The sequence below is a fragment of the Falco rusticolus genome, chromosome 14, assembly GCF_015220075.1.
Source record: "Falco rusticolus isolate bFalRus1 chromosome 14, bFalRus1.pri, whole genome shotgun sequence".
In the NCBI taxonomy this organism is placed as follows: Eukaryota; Metazoa; Chordata; class Aves; order Falconiformes; family Falconidae; genus Falco; species Falco rusticolus.
This window is the reverse complement of record NC_051200.1, coordinates 3,203,370-3,222,114: the sequence shown is the minus strand read 5'-3', so window position 1 is coordinate 3,222,114 and position 18,745 is coordinate 3,203,370. Positions and strand designations below refer to the sequence as shown.

The following is an 18,745-nucleotide window of genomic DNA, read 5'->3' as shown; positions in this document are numbered from 1 at the left end:
CTCTGCAAACAAAGCCAGAAACGGAGTTCCAACTTTTTGCCACAGCTTCCCTTTCTTTAAAGGGCTAGCGATACAGTTTCAGCCACACAAGGTTTAAGAGACAGACCTCGGGTACGCTGCGTGTACAATTCTGTAGACGGCGCTGCTCCCACCCTCGCTGCCCGCCAGCTTGCCAGGCAAGGCGCACGGCAGTAGGAACCTGCTTTATTCAGTACCACCGAGCAAGGCATCTGTGGACATTTTACTATTTGAAAATGATCCATACAGAGCAAAATTCAGAGAGCTGTATCTTTAATTCTTGGCCACCATCCAAAGACTGAGAATTCTGCCAGAAATTCAGTGTGGCTGCTAAGAATGACATCAAATTCCAAGTGCACCCACGTTTTGGAAGCATTAGGAGTGGCTGTACCAGCTGGCCTGGAGTGACATAAACATTACCACTAGAAATTAAGTACACACCTTTGTGATTTAGTTGTTTTATTTTGCTCTTGCAAGCAGCCACAGGACAGGCTATAGAAGAATAAATAAATTAAAGCAGAATGTGTAGCAATTTATACAACCCCAACATTGAGATGCCTGACTTCGTCATGACAGAGTGCTTTCTTACTGTACCTGAGCCAGTGTCCAGGCAGTAACTGACCGGAACTGATCTAAGTCAGGTATTTACCCCTTTGGCCAAAAATATTTTTAAACATGCCCTCAACCAACTTGACAAAAATAAAACGTAGAAAAAAAAACCTCTTGTGACATCATACAGTCAAATTCATTTGTTCCGAGTCTGTCAGTCTGTTCCAAAATACTTCTGTCCAAAGTGTGTTGGTGCAACAGGATGAACTTCTGTAGTTAAAATGGTGATCTCTGGGAATTCCTGGATGATGGATTTGGCACCTTTGGAGAGAGGGCAGAGGCAATAATGACAACAGCACTGCAGCTGTATTTCAGCACATGTTAAATCACGATTAGCAGAACACAGCAGGTAAGTCAGGCTCGCTTCTTCCATCTCCGCTTCATCTTTCTGCCTTGGCTGACTGTCTATGAGGAAGAAAACCTCCTGAATTTAGCGGACTGCTTTTTTGGATTTTTTTACTTGGATTTTTCTTTCCTTTACCATACACGTGTACTCCCATTGCCATAGTGTTACAGACTGCCCGTCCAGTTGACTTTTTTGATAGATTTCTGCCATGGCCAATTTTAAAAAACAACACGCAAGAGCCTGTTCTACTTCACAGAAACAGATGTTCCTCCTTTGGATCCCCATCGCAAGTCAAGGTCCTGAACACGCAGACAGGGCAGTCCTGTAGCTTCGTGTACCTCGCTCCTTACAGAACTGCTGCTCTGGGTGGGCGCCAAGCCAATACCACTCGCAGGCTGCTACAGTCCAGAGCAGCAGCAGGACTGGCATTGCTTGGTGAGCTGCCAAAGCATTTTGTGTACCTGGCAGTGCTGAAAATTCCTGCTTCTAGGAATACGTAACCACTTATAGTTTTGCCGTTAGCTGTAACAGGCCTTTTCCTTTCTGCTAGCCCGCTGCCTGTGCTGAACGTGTTGCTGTTCGCTCTCTTACAATTCAGCCAAAAATAAAAGAAAAAACCTCCTCTGAGCAAAGTGCTGCTGCTGTCCGTATCTGCAAAGGAACAGCTCTTCACCGCTGTCTGAAGCGTGTGACTAACGTCTCCCTTCCCCATTAAAGGTACGTGTGCTCGCTCTGCTGCCCTCCTCGCTCCCCTGCAACTTACCGTGAGGTGTGGAGAACAGGCTTAGCAGGATAATGACACTTGGTTGTACGCCATGTTCTACAAGAACTTTGACAGCCTCAATGACAGTATTACCAGTACCTAAAAGGGGAAAAAGCGAGATTTTTATTTCTCTTTTCCCTGGTGGAAGAACTTGTCCTAGGCCATCCAAAAATATCCGTGTTAACACTGGGGTGTGGCCGAATGATGATATTGTCCTTTCCCACTGGAAAACTATCACCTCTGCATGTCTTAATTGTAGAAAACTTTGGTCTCCTGCTGAAGGAACTTCATCTCTACTCTGAAACGGCCAACTCTGCCAGGTTTCAAGCACTGAAGTCGGTGGATTTTATTAAAGCCCTGAGGCAAGAAAGCTCATCTAAAATAGTAAAATAGCAATTAAGAGCTCTATGTGTAGAACCAGAATTAAATCATCGACTGGAAAAGTTACTTCACCCTGACAAACTCCTTACAACATTTACCAGATTTTTTTTTTTTTGGTAGTATTAACTAAAGTAATTTACTTCTAGGATTACAGTATTAATCCAAAAATGTCTTTTAATAGCATGAGAAAGATACTGTTTGAGTCTTTTCTCATGGCAAAACTTTAAAAATTAAATGTGTATCATGTCTTAATGTTTCTACCTTTCTCACAAACGCAGGCATGCCCAAATGATTTGCTCCGCATTCGTGCTGGTGCAGGCTGACTAGTATGTATTCTGGCACAGCCCGATAAATTCCCTGCTATGTCACCTAAACCAAGCAGAAAACTTAATCCAAGCCCCCGAAATTTGGAAGTTTGCCTTTACACTGAGCACACTTGCTGTTCGGATGAATCTAGCTGTACATAATGAGGAAAGGCACTTACTTAGTATTGGGTACATAAGAAGAACCTTTCTCCTGTAGATGTCTGGTGGAAACTTAGCGTAGTACACTTTGGCTCTTTGAGTCTCCTCATCGCTCTGTATCAGGATTTTTCCTATGCGGATTGATCTACAGCAGTCTCGTAAACCTTGTTCCATTGCCTCTCCTCAAAATGAGCAGCAAAAAAAACCCCCAAGAACAATTGTTACACGCTGAGAAATGGCACAACTGTAACATGCTGCAATTAAATAAGACAGCCCCAATACTGCATTGGTGAAGAGTTCTAAAAAAGGGGATTTTTTTTCTCAGTTCTAAGTGTTAAAAACACCTGAAGTGATTTTCCTTTTTTTCTCTGTTCTGACAGAAAACCGAGTCTCCTTGATGTTACACAGCTCCTGGGCATTGGTGTTTCCACACACCAGTGCTCAGCTCTCAGAGGCAGGAGCTGGAAACGTCAAAACAAACATCTGGGGTTTGGAGAACGTCTCTGAGCTCTGCCCAGAGACACGGGGGTGCCAAACGTAGCGCTGGAAGCTGTGGAGCCGCTGGATTTTACATCACAGATACCAAGGTTTGTTCCACAGCACTGGGCAAAACAACAGTGACTCTGCCCCCACCGAGCGCGGCTGGTTTGGAGACCCCTGTGAGCAGAAGTGTTGGCGGCAAACCAGGGGGGGCAGCCGGCCTGGCCTCTGCCCTGCAACGGCCACGTGAAATCTGCTGCGGCTCTTTGTCTCCTCAAAAGTTAATGGAACGTACTACTCGGCATTTGTGGTCAAGGATACCTAAGCAAGAGTAACAACTGGCAGGTTTGGGTAAAGCTCTGCTGCAGAGAAGTGTTGTTGCACAGTTTTGTAAGGAAGTTGCTTACAGGTTTCCAAAACGTTTAATTTGTGCCCGTTCAACAACCAGGATCTGCCTACCGCTTCTCATTATGCTGACTCCGCAGTTTCCCTTTTCAAATCTGACTCCTTCATACTTGTGTCCTGTGAGAGGAAAGAAACCAAGGCGTCAGTGGCAGTGATTGCTCCCTTCTGCCCCACCTTCATGCCCCTCTGGGGGATGCTGCTCTAAGTGACCTGGGTGTGAATGGACCCCGAATACCCCAGGGACAACAGTGAGCTCCACACCTCGACAGGTGGCATGTACCGGTCTGCACACCGTGTCCTGCAGCCCTCAAACAAGCTGGGGGCTCAGGGCCAAAACTGTAATTGGAAAAGGAGTTGAGCTTCTTCTGCCTTTAGAAATGGTGTCAGACAAGCGGCACAGAAGTGATCCTTTTTTGTAACTCAGGTATTCTGTGGTTATTTTAAACGAAGGACACTATGCAAAGTAACGGTAAATAGTGAGTCCCCTAAGAAGCCAGGTACATGGAGTCCAGTGCTGCAGGTGGAAGAGTTAGAACAAAATATGATGCTGCAATGCTACTGTCACTGTGTTCTTGGTCACTGAAAAAAAAAAGAAAAGCAGGCAACGGTATGCATATGAGAGAGATTAGTACTGTGAGCTCAGGCCTCTTGTTAATTCAAAGAAAAAGACAGCAAAACAAGAATGTCCCAGTGCCAGTTCTTCAGATCTAACCCCAGAAGCTGGTAACGAGCTTGCCCAGCACCACGGCTGAGAAGAACAGGTGGTGATGTTCCTTACAGGTGTTGCAAGTTCCCCTGCCTGCCTGATAAAAAGTCCAAAGGCTTTCTTAAAGGAGAAAGAATATGGTGTGCCACCGATGTCACAGAGGGGTGTTCTGCTGCTGAGCCCAGAAGAACAGAAATCACCCGTGCTTACGGCATCTTACAAATGCCGGGAGGAAAAGAGCTCAGTATAGGTAAGCAGGAATCCATGCAGAGGCATCCAAGTTCTCCAGGGCACCTGCTACTGGAAAAGCTCAGCTGAGGCCATTTGAGCTCCCGCACTGGGCACAGGTTTTGCTGTGAAAGGCCAAACACGCTGACTGCAGAGCTACAGCACTTTCAGACTAAGGCCATCTACAGCTTGCCTGGGACTAAGGGCAAGAAACGGAGTCCTTTGCTAAGGCGCCGTGTGCTCAGCGAGCAAGGTCTGAGCCTCCCTTTGCCCGCAGCCAGGGCAGTGGCCTACTCCAACTGTAGAGCTTCCAAGTGATGTTACCTGCAGGTGACCTGCCAGTCAAACTGTGTGATGCAGCAAGAAAATGGTCACCAATCTGCCCGTCACCGACTGACCTGGAACAGCCATGACACCACTGCTCACAAAGTAGCTGCTGTTTTATTTAAAAATAAACTCTGTCCCTAAACTCTGTCTGCTTTCAGAATTGAGTGTTCAGTCCAGCTTTTCTCTGACTAAAAGTAAAGACACGTCAATGAGGTACTGCGAGAGGGGACAAGGGTGCAAACATACAAAGCTGCTCTCACCCTGCAAAAACTCAAATGAAGTTCTCGGGGGGAAGAGCACTCACCTGGCCTGTCTTAGTGTGCTGTGGGTTCACTGCGCGTACTTCAGCCGTTCCCAAGAAGCTGCTGATGCACCAAGCAGCCACCTCTCAACACATGCTACCTGACATATCTTTACAGTTAACAGGAGCAAACCAAAATTACTGCAATGGGCTTCCCCTGGTGTCAGCACAGCCGCTTTTTCTTTCCTGCTTATCGTCACTCCCAGCTGGCCCCCAGTTGCAAATGGAGATGGATTGAGGCTGGTGTGGCAAAACTGCTTGTGCCAAGTACTTTTTCTGTAATGGGCATGCGTGTCATCAGTTTTAATTCAACATTGCAGCATGGGGAAGTACACTGATCTTGTACATACACTCATAAATTTTCATCACGATTTTGCAAGACCAGTTAAAAACTTTAGGATAATAACAACCCTGACTGTATGTTTTGCTCAATTGTGTTTTACACACCTAGCTTTTTAAGGACTGTTAGGGACCTTAACTTTGTACCCTGAACGTTAAAACTGTTCCAGCCTCAGGCACCAAGCCTGTCAGGGTGCAAAGAGCGCCTGGATGACGCTTAGTCATATGGTTCAGTTTTAGGCAGTCCTGCGAGGAGGAGGGAGTTGGGTTCCTTCCAACTCAAGATCTTCAGTGGTCCTCGTAACAGTTCCATATATTTTTCCATTACTTAAGCTTCCACTTCCAGGCCTGCCTAGGGGAGGAATGATTTCCCACGTACCTGTTGGAGTGGTCACGGTACATTCTGTGTATGGCAGTTGGTTCAGTCCCTCTTCAACTACAAGTCTGATCTGTAGAACCAGAAAGATCAGTCAGCTTAAAGGGATTTGTTATCTATGGAGATAAGATACTCAGTGTTAGTAGTTACTGCAGGTACTAGGTGAACACCTAACAGCCTGATGGGTCTAAAAGGGTCTCTTTAATAGTAGTTAGGGACTGAATTTAGAGACCTTTTGGGGGTGCTGCCTATGTTTTGTCCACAAAACGAAACTGGGTGCAGGGGGGCGGGTCATTGGCAATCATAAAACTGCCTTTGTTTCGATCTGGCAGGCACAAGCATCACAGACGAATTTTACTTAACAAATGAGTGAAGCACCAATGCAACTTCACCACGCTGACAGAAACCACTAGTGAGAAAAAAGGAATATTCACCCTCTCTCGCTTCCCATCAGCTAGGCTCTGAGGTCTATTATCACATCCATATTTCTAAACTCCAGCAAGGCCGCCAGAACAGCCACAGAAGCTGCAGCCATGTACATGCACCACCAAATGCCCAAAGACAAGTCAGTCGATCTAGAAATCTCTTTATCACCTTCTCCTTCTGGCACCTGCCAGCTGTGGTTACTGTGGGATGCTCTGCCAAGCACCTGCGCTTTCACACAGTACAGATGGCCCGTCTCAGCTGGGACCTCTCGGCTGGAGCTGCAGCTGGTCAGCCACGCACCCCTCCAGTGGCCAGCAAACCTCCAGCTCTCCCCTGGTGCTGGCCCTGCACCTGTACTCCAGGCAAGGGTACTGACACGCATTCAGCCGAAGCCAGAATGGTTGCCTATGAAATCATTAGAGATGTAAAATTTCTCTCTGCTAGCAAGCCAAAGATTCACGGGCCAGAACTGCTCAAGCAAAGCTCCTGCCAAGCCACAGATGAAACCTGTTCAGCAAAAGTCACCGTATGATGGCAGAAATGAGGTGATTGCTCCTGGGACTGAGCAAGTCTACTGCTCACTTCAGACATTTCTTAGTTCAGAAACAGGGCAGAACAGACTGGAAGATTTTTTTTCTGTTCTTCCATTCTGCCCTAGTTCCTAACAGTCTCTACTAGGAATTAGAAACAGCCCCTTAAATTGACAATCCCTCTTTGAAGATATTTTTAGAGACTTTAGTATGAGCATTTTTTCCTAGAGTTGGGTTTGTGGCAGCCGTATTTAGAGGTGGTGGTCAGACTAAATCAGGGAAGGGGTCACAGGGTGCAGCTGACATACAACAGGAGCAAAAGACCGAAACAGCAATTCACAGGGTAGTATTTCCACTGTAGCGAAACTGCACATGGGAAACAGGCCCTTCGGAATTGTCGGTCCCCTTTTGCGCTTGACTCGCTGCACGTTTGGTGGCCCCAGGAGCATACATAGAGAAGCCAGCTCTACTACCTTCCTCCTCCTCCTCTTCTTCCTCCTGTCTCTCTGCAAGTAGGGCTTTTGACTCAATCTTTTGGCTCAGTCACTTTAATCCTGAGACTGCAGGCACCAGTGTTCTACTGAAAGACATCTTCTCACATAAACAAGCCAAGAAATCTTTGATTTAATTTTAGGTTTCTGGGACATTCACACAGAAATTTATTTTCTTAAAGCTACTGCATGAAAAAAAGCCAACTTGTGAGCCAGGTTTGGAAGAAACGCTTTTTCTTCTTCCTGCTGTCATGTTGACAGGGTTAGCATCGCTCTACATTATCTGCCACGAGTTTAGAGTAAACCAGTGAAGGTCTATAGTCAAATAATCTCCTTGGTCTTACTACACATACCAACAGTTCATACAGAGGCTGGGAAGGATTCTTCTGTAAACTTGTCAGTGTTGATGCAACATTTATTTTTGCACCACGCTTTCTGCCACCCCCACGCTCAGGGATTATAACTTCCACCTCTTTTCTCTCTGGCCCCGAGAGCCAGCAGCCCTGCTCCTCTCTCACAGAGGTGGTTGCCATGGCTTGGAAGCTAAAACAGGTACTATGGCCCTCACATGAAGCAGGGAAGTAAAGCTTTGGTCCCAAGGTAGAAGAGTTTGACCAGAAATTAGAACCATGAATTAAGGATACCAATAAAAAAATAAAGTCTATTTTTAATCGGGGGAAAGAAAAAAAGCTAAAAGGGATGTTAAATTCTAGCAGGCCTAGTTAAACTGTCAAGGCTTACAGTTATGCTTAAATTTTAGATTAAGCATTTAATGCTGATATCCATAATTATATGTCAGTGTGCTCAATTTATTACAGTTCTATGTTTGAAGATTTACCACAGAGCCTTGGCAGTAAGCAAATCGAAATACTGTTTGCTTCGAACCTTCATTAGTACAAGATCTGTTAGAACTGTTAGCAAAAACAACAGTTAATAGAGGTCCAAGGAGTTTTAGCTAATTACCACATAAACATTTCACGGATATGAAAATGTTAGTGAAATCTACCTTTTCTCAGCCAATTAAGCACATGAATAAAGTCTCCTTACCATGCTCAAATAGCAGGGAAGAAATCAGGTTTGACCAGTTCCTCAGAGTCCATGAACAGAGAAATTTGTACATAGGCAACTACAGAAAGAAGGCTGACAGTACTCTCATTCAGAAGAGGTGCAATCACTAAATAAGGAAACCAGCCTGGGTGCAGTCAGAGGCGGTGGTGCTGTGACCAGACAAAACTGGAAAAACGGGAGCCCTTTTAGAGCCACCCCAAAAGGCATCTGTGATCCTCAGCGGCTGCGTGTTACAACTCTTCCACCTGCCTGCACTTTAAAAAAAGGTGTAGCATTTCCACGCCAAGAAACCAGAATGTAAATAAATTCTGGAGTGACCATTATTATCTTCCCCTGTTTGTGGGAAACCAGTAGTTGTAACTGTATTTTACATGATTGCCACGTGTCACTGAATTTCCAAGACCATAGTAACTCCCAGGGGGATCCCCTCACCCATTCAGGTGTAGCTTTTCTTGGAAGCTGAAGGGAAGGCAGGACAGTGGGGCTGCCAGCCATACTTTGTATCTCTTTGCACCTCAGGATTTCCAACCACTTTTAAAGTATGCATTATCGCCCCCCTGAGAGAGGTAGGTGGGCAGAAAGGTGAAGTGACCTCTTCAGTGTTATGCAGGGAGTTGCTGGTAGGGCTGCAAAAATAATTCCTCAACCTCAGGCCTCCAGGCAAACCACAACATCTACCTTCTGCTGACAAGCACCACTGTACTTGTGAACTGAGGCTGTAGGTCAGTGCTGTGCAAATGACAAACATCTGCCTGACCCCAGCCTGCAAGTCAGGTTTACTTGCTCCTTGCCAAAACTCTAGGCATGGCGTGTCCTCTATGGCTCTGGGAGACAGCTCCTCTTCCTGGTACTCGCCTGGTCTCTTTAGCCCACACCACCACACCACTCAGCTGCTGTGCAGCACCAGCTTAACCTCACAGGGCTGCACCTAGCTTAGTGGGCACCTCCTGCTGAGCAGGCCTTGGGAAAAAAAACAACAGGTGGTCTCAGTAAAAATGCTGTGAGTTTTGTGAGCATCTCACTAGTTCTACAGCAATCCCACAAGGTGACAACAATTAAATGCTTCCACATTGCGTGGGTTCTGCGCAGCACACAGGCAAGGGTTCAGCGCGAGCCTCTTGCACTGACGGGAGTTGTCTGCCGGTGTTTCTCAAATGGGTCTCGCTAACGCCGCTCACTACCTGTCCAGCTATCTGCTACCGCAAATTATGATTGATCGTCTTTGGTGTTAGACGCTTACTTCCCACGGCTGCCTCCTTCACAAACACAACACGGGTTGTCTTCATCCTCCTGACTTTAACCCCCACCTTTCAGCACTGGCAGTGGCTTCAACTCCTTGATAACCTTTACCACCTGTCAAGTCCTTTCTCTCACAAGTATCTTTGAATGTTTCTTTTGTGTCATCCCCTTACACATGAAACAAACTGTCAGAAGAAAAAAAACTGTACCACCAGAAATTCATCAGCTTTAGAATCCCTGCCGAAGACCTCTTCCTATGGTGACCTTAGGAGATATTGCCACTGCCAAGCTAGTAGCATGCTTGACTTCGTTCCCATTTTCCTCTCTGCAACAAGATCTATTTTGCTACCCTACAATCCCACGCACGTGTTTCTTCTCTTCACGTACTGCATCTTGCCACCAAGCTCTCTTTGCTAACTGGGTGGGAAACATGGCAAGTCTTAACCATCTTTGCACCCCTCCATGGCTAGTAGAGGCCACGTCCCACACGACATTGTAACTGTTCTTCGCCACACCTAGGAAGAACATACAGAAAATGAGACAGTCCTACATATTGTTCTGCATAAAATTCCTCCTACAAAATGGAAAATGAACTAGCAGGTTCTGCAGCAAACATCCACATGACCAGCAAACAGAGGTGCTTCTGCAAAGAGCTGCTCCCTATCCGTACAAGTGGTGGCCAGCTTGTAGAAGACAGCGGGACAAGGGCCTGAACTCACTGCCTGGAAGCTGCAGTTTTCATTCTAGCAATGAGGAGGGAAAAAAAACATCAGTGCTTCCCTCAGAATGGCACAGGACCTTCAAGTACAGTGAGAAGGTATGTGGGAGAGGTCCTTTGCACTAATTAATGACAGAAAGGTACAGTCAAGACCGCGAAAGGTTTTCCTGTCAGAATAGCCAGTGTTTATCTCTCTTTTGAAAATACCAATTAGGAATAGAGTGCTTCTCTTTAATTCACAGAAGTTGGCAAGAATCAATGCTCCTTAAACAATGCAGCATGATGGGAACCTAATGTAAGGCAAAATGAGAACGTTAAGCCTTTCTGTGAAAGGAGTACTGGTGGGGAAGGGGCCTGTCCCGTGCACTGGCGACCTACACCCTGTAAATGTGTGGCATCACTGGTGTTGACCTTTGTTGGCTTCCTGAATCTTTCTTGCACATTTAAACACGTGAAGAACCTGAAACCACAAAACCCAGGGGGAACGACACACAGTTGAGCTGGTCTTTCACAGGTGGCGGATGTTTCCTGGGCTGTTCTTACTTGTCCGATGAAGTATAAAGGACATGTGTCTATTTAAATGGTATCTGCTGAGAACTGCTGGCACAGAACAAGCTTGGGGCTGTGACTTTCTGCCTGTCCATTATGAAGTACTACTGGCAAAGGCGGCACTCCAGTCACTTGATCCACGAGTTATGAGTGATGGGATTGGTTGGCTTGGGCCTTTACTGTTCTTGGTGAATGGCAACGCAAGAAACATCCTCAAGAAGGGAAAAGCAGGGGGGAAAGTGGTAAAGTAACAAAGATTCAAAGTACTGCAGTCACAGTCTTAGGTTGTGGTCCTATCTAAGCCCTGAGCAAGCCTGGATAAGGCACGGATTAAGACTGGGCTCATCGCAGGAAACCTGCCTGCTGGTGCTGGCAACTGAATGGTCTCTGGACTCTGCTAGAGGGGAAAAGACAGACTTTCCTTGCTAATGAATGTGGATTTGCAAACAGCAAACACCCTCATGAATACAAGGAAGTATTATGTGTGGGCGCATTGTGGCTTTCTTTAAGCATGTAATTTAAATGAGATGAATGTTGCATTCCCAACAGTCCTTGTACTGACTTACTAAAATCTGTAAAAAACTTCAAATTGCTTTGTCCCTGCTGGTAACTAACATACAGCTAAAAACAAATTCCCAGTGTGGACGCACCCAGAGCTACTAATCTAATACACAACAAGTGCCAGGAGGCACTTTGTGTACAAGCAATTGTTAACATCTAGACTGTAGAAATTGTGCAGCTCTGTTCACAAGATCAAAAGTACTGTTTCAAAGTAAAACTGAATTATCTGTAGCCTCTATGCATCTGTCTTTAAACAGTTACTCTCTTATTACTACTGCTCTCCATCCTGAAGTAGTTGTGTTTGATAACAACATGGTTTCTGGAACGGTTTGAGATGAAAGCAGCCCGTAACAGAGAACAGAAGTCTCTACACAGAACATTGTCAAACAGCAATTCCCTTTGTATAGAAAAGTTGCTCTCACACCACCATTATTCTGCTATGAAAGACCCGTTTTATGGAAGAGTTACAAAGTACAATACCAAGAAGAAGAAATTCTTTACCTACCAGACGATCAGCAGAAAATACGAAGTCTCCTCTACTGGATTTCCTGAAAAAGGTAATAATTTATATTTTAAATTGGGGAATAATTTTAAGAATATTGATTTAATACAATATTAATTCAAAGACAATATATTCTAAAGGCAGTTCAGAGAAAAGCCTTCTACCATATACAAAATTTAGTCCACAGAGATTCTGCTTCATGGGTTTCCCGCTTGGCAGTGAAGCCTGAGACACAGTGAGCTAACACAGGGGTCTGCCTCTTACTGCTGGCAACATTGCTGCACTGTGCCAGTAGCAATCAAAGCATGAAAAGATAAGGATGATATCCTGTAGGTTTTCCACTGTTCTACCATTCCAGCTGAGTTCCAAAACCCCTCACAAGCTCAGATGTGCACCAGCCTGGTACGCTCCCTACAGCTCTGAGCTCTGCTCTGCCCGTTAAGTCAATCAGAAACCATGGGACAGTGGTAATGCGGTCCCCTAGCCCTGGGACGAATTAACACACCTGGTAAGCAGGATATGTACCCTATCTTATCTGGCATTCACGCACAGGATGACTAGATTGGTGAATTTGAGACTACAGTGAGCAGGGATGCACAAGTATTCCCATGAAAACTCCTCTCTGCCGGCTCAGTACCTTGGGTGCAGCTGTTCGCTCCCGTGGCTGCGTGGCTTTGGGCCCATTCAGGAGACGGAATAAGCTCGCTTCCTTCCGCCACACACTAAGTATGCCACGCTAAAAGCCTGAAATTTAGAAGCAGTTTCTAACACCTCACTTCCCACGTCAAGACCAACTGTCACTACCCAAGAGTAGAACAAACTGCCAGTTAAGGAGCCAACACTTACAGTATGCCAGCCTTAAAAACAGGCAAAGCATCAACCTCATAGGCAGGTACTTTTAAATGAAATGTGCCATTAGTCACAGCAGGCATACGCCCCTCTCGTTTTCAAACCATGATACTCTGGGTTTCTCCTTAAATACCATAAAGAGAGTTTTGCATTTAATCCCCTAGATTCTGCAACATCTCACATGGGTGAAAGTCAGCAGGTTTGTCTGCTTTTTTCCTGGGCAACTGGTAACTTAGCCATGCTAAAAGAAAAGGACTTTTAAAAACAGTCTAATCTAATTTCTTTCTGTGTGCTAATAACCCACTAATAAAAATGGTGTTTGCTTTTATTTCTTCCATCTTTCTGGTAATGACAGGATATTAATAACTTTCTGTGACTCTTGACATTAACCAGAAAGGCGACACTCAAAAATAAAAACCCCAATTTCAAAACCGCAAAAAACAACCCCCAAAACCCTACAATTATACAAACTGGTTTTATTAAGATTTTTGAAGAGATTTGTATTTCCATTGGTGGTGTGTATAAATATTTTTTAAAAAGAGAAGTAGCAAAGTGTGTAGGTGGCACACCTATGTTCTTCCACATTATGGCATGTATGGAAATGTAGCCATTATTTCATGAATGAGTGGTAAGACAAACCCAACAATGCCAGGACTGTGGGTTTGACTGCAGTGACACACGTTTAGAGTGAGTACCATGAGTTATTAATACAGATACTAGATTAATACTAGAATACTAGGTTTTAAATTAACTACTGCACTTGCAGAGAGACACAGATGGTTTTTATGCACAGTTCACTGAACACCCTTAGCCAGTTACGCCTGGTTTTTTGAGGGGAGAACAACAGAAAACAATGGTGCATAAAAATGAAAGACAAATACTAGTAATGCTGAATATGACAGACCTCTTGTACACCAGCAGCGGGAAAGCTGTGACCAGATTTCAAGCCCCACATCATATGAGAACTGCTAGGGGCCAGAAAAAAAGGCTTATGTGAAAACACCATTAACTGTTCACCTTAAATACCAGATAGAACTATAGAAAGTAACGATCAATGGCAGACTAGAAACTTTTTCAGCTGCTCAATCAAGTAACAAGACAGCATCTAACAAACCAAGGTGTTAAAACTTGACTTGTAGCACAACACAAACATGTTAAACAATATAAATGTTTTATTTTGTTTCTGAAAGTATGTGAGTATGGCTGATGTACAGTTAAAAGTCATGTGCATGTCTTAAGAGATGAGAAGAAATGTTTTTGGGGAATGTACTGTAGTACAAGCTAGCTGCTTTCTTCCTGCTTTAGCACCTGGTAATAGTTACAACCACCGATGTATGGCTGTAGGCTATGTGGGTTGTGGTCTGACCCGCTGTTATAATCCTGTTTTCTCTCGTTACCTTACAGAAGAACTTCTTGACAGACACCCAGGGCACTGTGAAGCCAAAAAAAAAGCTGCTTCCCTAAACGAATTTGTAAAAGGCCTTTAGAGAAAGCTAAGGCACTGGACAAACTGTTGCCATGAAGGGGAAATGATGAGACACAATAACCTTTCAAAATTTACATTTAAATAATCAGGTCTGTTGTTAAATGAGGAGTTAAAATGACACTACCAATGTAAGCTAATGAATTTACTTCTACAGAGACCAGACCTCTACATTACAAATAACTGCAGCACTCATTTAAGCCTCCAGATCCCTGGTTCTAATCTGTGCAGGCCAGAAATTACTTTGAGATCATACGCTCCCTAGAAAGAAGCTGTAAATGTTCATAAACTGCAATACTTAATGGCATCCCAGTAGAGGACTCAAAATTTATACCCAACATAGAGTGTAAAAGCCAACTACCCGCCCGTTAAGCATTGCTGGACAGAAAAGTGAAACAAGCCAGTGAAAAAAATGAGCAAACCCCGCACACACTCAAGTTGAGGTGATCTATCCATCTCCCCAATTCTGGCACACAGACGTAGTTCTTGTTAACTTCAATGAAGCAGAAGAAATACCTGGTCATTTCAGTTTACCAGATGGACATTACTGATTCAGCCAGCTGTCTCTGAACCCAACACAGGACAGGATGACCAGCCACATGAAGTCTTCTATTGCAATTTAAAGGCTGCGATTTATTTCTCTGAAGCCTCTCAGAAACAAGAAAAGAGCCTTCTGCTTTCCTGAGCAGCTCACACCGTGGACAAAATGGAGTCCCTGAGGTCTTCTGCACCTGGCCTGACCATCTTTAGTTCCATGCAGCATGCCTGATTCTACCTTGCATTGCACTGGGAGTATCTATCCCTTACTTCACAGTAATATTCCTAAACTGACTGTTTTTTCCTACTTTTGTTCTGTTTCTCTCCCCGTAGTAGCTTGCATTTTAATATCTGCCCTTTTCAGGTGATCACTGTACCTGGAACATCCATTTCCTACAGCATTAAGTAATGCAAATATCCTCCTTGTGTTAAGACAGCTCTTAGCCATTTGTTTGGGTTTTTTTCAATCCAGAAAGATCAAGTACAAGGTATCTAGCTGCCCCACAGATGATACAAGTTCTTCCTCTTCACCACGCAGTGTATGTGAATGCACCCTTTTGTCAGTTTAAGTCAGATTTTTTGACCGATGGCTCCTCTTTGCAGTGCAGCTTCTTATTCACAAATAGGGTACTTCTGAGGAGTCTCTTTTAGCACTTGGTTTAATACTGCAGTGGTCATAAAGTCGTCTTAATGCAGACTGCACCTGCCCAGGGAAAGGTTACTGCAACAGTTTCTAACCAGTGCGGAAGAAATCCTCTCAAACTGACCACATTTTAGCATCATTCTGAATGACAGGCACTAAAATAGGCCAGTCTGAGGCCTGTTTGCTGAGATGCAGCTGACTTCCTGGGACAGAGCATAAAAATAACATTTCCCTACTTTCCTAACATACAAAGCCTACACCTGCCTTTCTGAGCAGACTGTTGTCCCATTTTCCTCGCTGGTTGGGAAGGGAGCTTGCACAGGACAGTTCCATCTCCACTGCCAGGGCAGCGCCATGCTCAGAATCAAGCACGGTTTGCCATCACTGCAGCTGTTATGAGTAATTCATATTTACAAGCCTTAGTCTATACTTCTCCTAACCAAAGTATTGTGCAATGAAGCTGATGCAATTCCGGAAAAAAAAACTCTTTACAGTTAAAATAGCAGCTGCTGGCTTCTGGATAAGCTCACTATAACCAGAAATTTATTAGATGTATTTGCAAGAGTTCAAAACCTACTTACAACAAAACAGGAATAAAAACCCTAGCTGGGTGCAGTAACCACATTGCTAGTATTTGCCTAGGTATCAAAACTATATGCTGTTTCCTTTTCACTAACCTCAAAACCTTTTCTAGGCCATCACCAAGCCTAATTTGTATTTTCTCTCTCTCTCTCTGCTTAGCCAACTTACAACTTCCCTTTCTGCTCTGCAGGAAGGCTGCCAGGTAGATGTTCTCACCTGCAGAGATTTTTTGTGTGGTCTTGCCACAACTGCCCTCCTCATATCGAGACTGCGCTACCTCTGTGTGCTCCCACCTGCAATGAGTTTTTGTTTTTCCACAATGCTTTGAAGACTAAAAACAATATAAATTAGTTTAAGGTAACAAGGCGTATGTCAGCTAACGAAGTTAATGCAGGTATTGGCTTTGAGAGACAGTGATTAGTTTTGCATAATGATGTGTTAGTGTTATTAGCTGCAAAGCACCCAAGAACCAGGAAATACAAAAATGTGGCCTAGGCAGATGGACAGACAGGAAACAAAGGGAAGAACTGTGTCCCCGCTGTGTGTTAGTTGTTGTAGATGTTAGAGTGTGCTGCAGGAAAAAAAGGTTTTGTTCAGAACCTGACCCTTCTATTACTAAACTTGATTTTGCACCTCTGTGTCTGCTGGTGGTTCTTGCACCAAAGCAGGCAAATTTGGCCTTTAATAGATGGCTGCTACCTCTTCGTATATGTTGCCTGCTAAATTTAAGGCAGCACAACAGTAATCGTGTCAGCACTAATGTTGTGGGAATCTTGCACACACTTATTTGATGTGGGCTCGTAAACTGGCTGTGCCATGCGGCATGCCCATGGGCATGTGCCACATGCGGCAAGCTCCCTGCCAGCATGGTGGCCACCAGCACCCACAGGAGCGAGAGGGCCACCCCCATCCTGCGCGCACCATCCCTGCAGTGGGAGCAGAGGCAGCTCCTGCCGGGACACTCGGCTACGGCTCCCTCGAGGTTTCGCCGCCCATGCACGGTGTTGATGATGATGATGTGTCAAGCCAGCTCCTGAGATCCGCGAAACCTCCCATCAGGGCGCGTAAAAAGCCCGGTAAGAGCCGCCGACCGCGTGCCTTTGTCCGCACCGGCCCCGAGGCGGAGCTCCGGGGCGGGGCCGGGCCGCTGAGGCGCGGGGCGGGCGGCCCCGCCACCCCCCCGGCCCTCCCCGCCGGCCGCGCGTCAGCAGCAATGGCCGCAGGCGGCGGCGCTGGCGTTCGGCCCGGCTCGGCAGCACCCCGAGCCCCGCGGCCCGCCCGCCGCCCCCGGGCTCCGCGGGGAACACCCGCCCGGCGGGCTGGGCCGTGCCGGCAGGCGGCAGTGCGGCCGGGGCCGCGGCTCCCTGAGGGAGGGGGGCCGGGCCGCCGCTCCCCTCACGCTGCCCGCTGCTCCCCCTCGGGCTGCCCCGCGGCCCGCCCCGCGCTCACTTGTCCCTGATGATGGTCTGCAGCTCCCGCAGCTGGTCGTTCATCGGCAGCAGCTTCAGCTGCGGCCCCAGCGGCGGCGCGGCGCCCTCCCCCGCGGGGATCGCCGCCGCCACCCCGTTGCTGCTGCTACTGCTGCTGTCCGGGCTGGGGCAGCCGCTGTCCTGGCCGGGCTCCGCGAAGCGGATCAGGCGGGAGCCGCCGGGCGCCGTGCCCGCCGCCTGCTCCTCCGGCGGCCGCGGGCCGAGCCGCTGGTTCTGGCAGGGCATCGCCTCCATGCGCCGGGGCGCGCCCCCGCCCGCCGCCGCCACGCGCCGGCCCCGCTGCGCCGCCGCCGGGGGGCGGGCAGCGCGCCGGGCCGCCCTCGCCCGATTGGCCGCCGGTGCCGCCACTCAAAGGCGCGGCGGGAGCGCAAGCGAAGGCGGTGGGCGGGGCGCTCCTGGTGACGTCGCGTCCCCGCCGCCTGCCCGCGCTTCGCGCCTCTTCGCGCGCCGCCTCAAGGGCTCCCGTCAGGGCCGCGCCTTGGCTCTCCCCCGTCGCCTCTGGCTCTCCAGCACGTTTCCCTCAGAGCCGCCCTATCCTGCAGGGCCCTACTCAAACAGGAGCCGAACGCCGCCTCTCCCCACACACTGTATGGCCCAGATGTTCTGCTGTAGGCTTGTTGGCTGTATTTCTTGTTGGGATTTTTGGTTTGTTTTAGGGGGACATTGCAAGGTATGAGGAACTATAATACACATAAGCTTAGCGCAGGTTCACATTCTGAATATGTACTTGTGAATTTCTCCTGGCTATAAATGCTTCGTTGCCACACTTGGGTGTGTGCAGACACATGCATGGCCCAGCCCTGCAGCGCAGGCTCTTGGCCGCGTGATACGTGTCCAGTATTTCCACTGCCTCAAGCTCTCTGGACATGCGCAGCACCGAATACCCTGTTTGTGGGGAAACGAACCCTGAATTGTGGTGTTGCAGTAGTTGACTTGGCTCTAATGCCTCTCTAATGGAGACTGGCAAAATCACTCGGCAAACGTGTACTGCTAAACCTCACGGTACCGCGCTGAGGCAACTGCACTGTTACGCTCTTGCCTTCCTTCAACAGGGAGAGAAGAGCAGGTCCCACGCGACCAGCAACAGAACCGCTTACCTACTTCCAGCAAGACCCTAAACCTGAAGACGGAAACACGCATTTGAGCATTCAGGTCATACTGCCTTTAGGACAGAGCCGCGCAATTTTTTTGTCTAATACAGTCTTAAAATTCTGCATCAAGCACCAACCGCATAAGAAATAAACCCATTCCTCTCATGAAATACAAAGAGCAATGTCTAGTGTTCTGATGGAATATTGAAAATGACGTTCTGTCATTCATCTGGCACTGAGAAA

The 18,745-nt window shown here is 46.8% G+C and overlaps 1 protein-coding gene across 1 annotated transcript; it reads right to left on the bottom strand.

Moving 5' to 3' along the window:
- Positions 1-447: 447 nt before the first annotated feature.
- Positions 448-17,703, bottom strand: UPRT (uracil phosphoribosyltransferase homolog). The gene is made up of 7 exons (XM_037408533.1): positions 17,371-17,703; positions 11,831-11,873; positions 5,747-5,816; positions 3,521-3,583; positions 2,602-2,763; positions 1,737-1,835; positions 448-888 (listed from the first exon to the last, which is right to left on the bottom strand). The coding sequence occupies exons 1-7, from the start codon at positions 17,643-17,645 to the stop codon at positions 782-784; spliced, it is 819 nt and encodes a 272-aa protein (XP_037264430.1). The 5' UTR covers positions 17,646-17,703; the 3' UTR covers positions 448-781.
- Positions 17,704-18,745: the final 1,042 nt, after the last annotated feature.

What these genes read in the sequence shown, in the direction of transcription:
- UPRT (XM_037408533.1), bottom strand. Translation starts at nt 17,645, where the DNA reads ATGGAGGCGATGCCCTGCCAGAACCAGCGGCTCGGCCCGCGGCCGCCG. An exon ending in TATTTTCTGCTGATCGTCTG is followed by an intron (nt 5,817 to 11,830) that starts GTAGGTAAAGAA and finishes CTGGTTCTACAG; the next exon opens with ATCAGACTTGTAGTTGAAGA. An exon ending in TACCGTGACCACTCCAACAG is followed by an intron (nt 3,584 to 5,746) that starts GTACGTGGGAAA and finishes TTCCTCTCACAG; the next exon opens with GACACAAGTATGAAGGAGTC.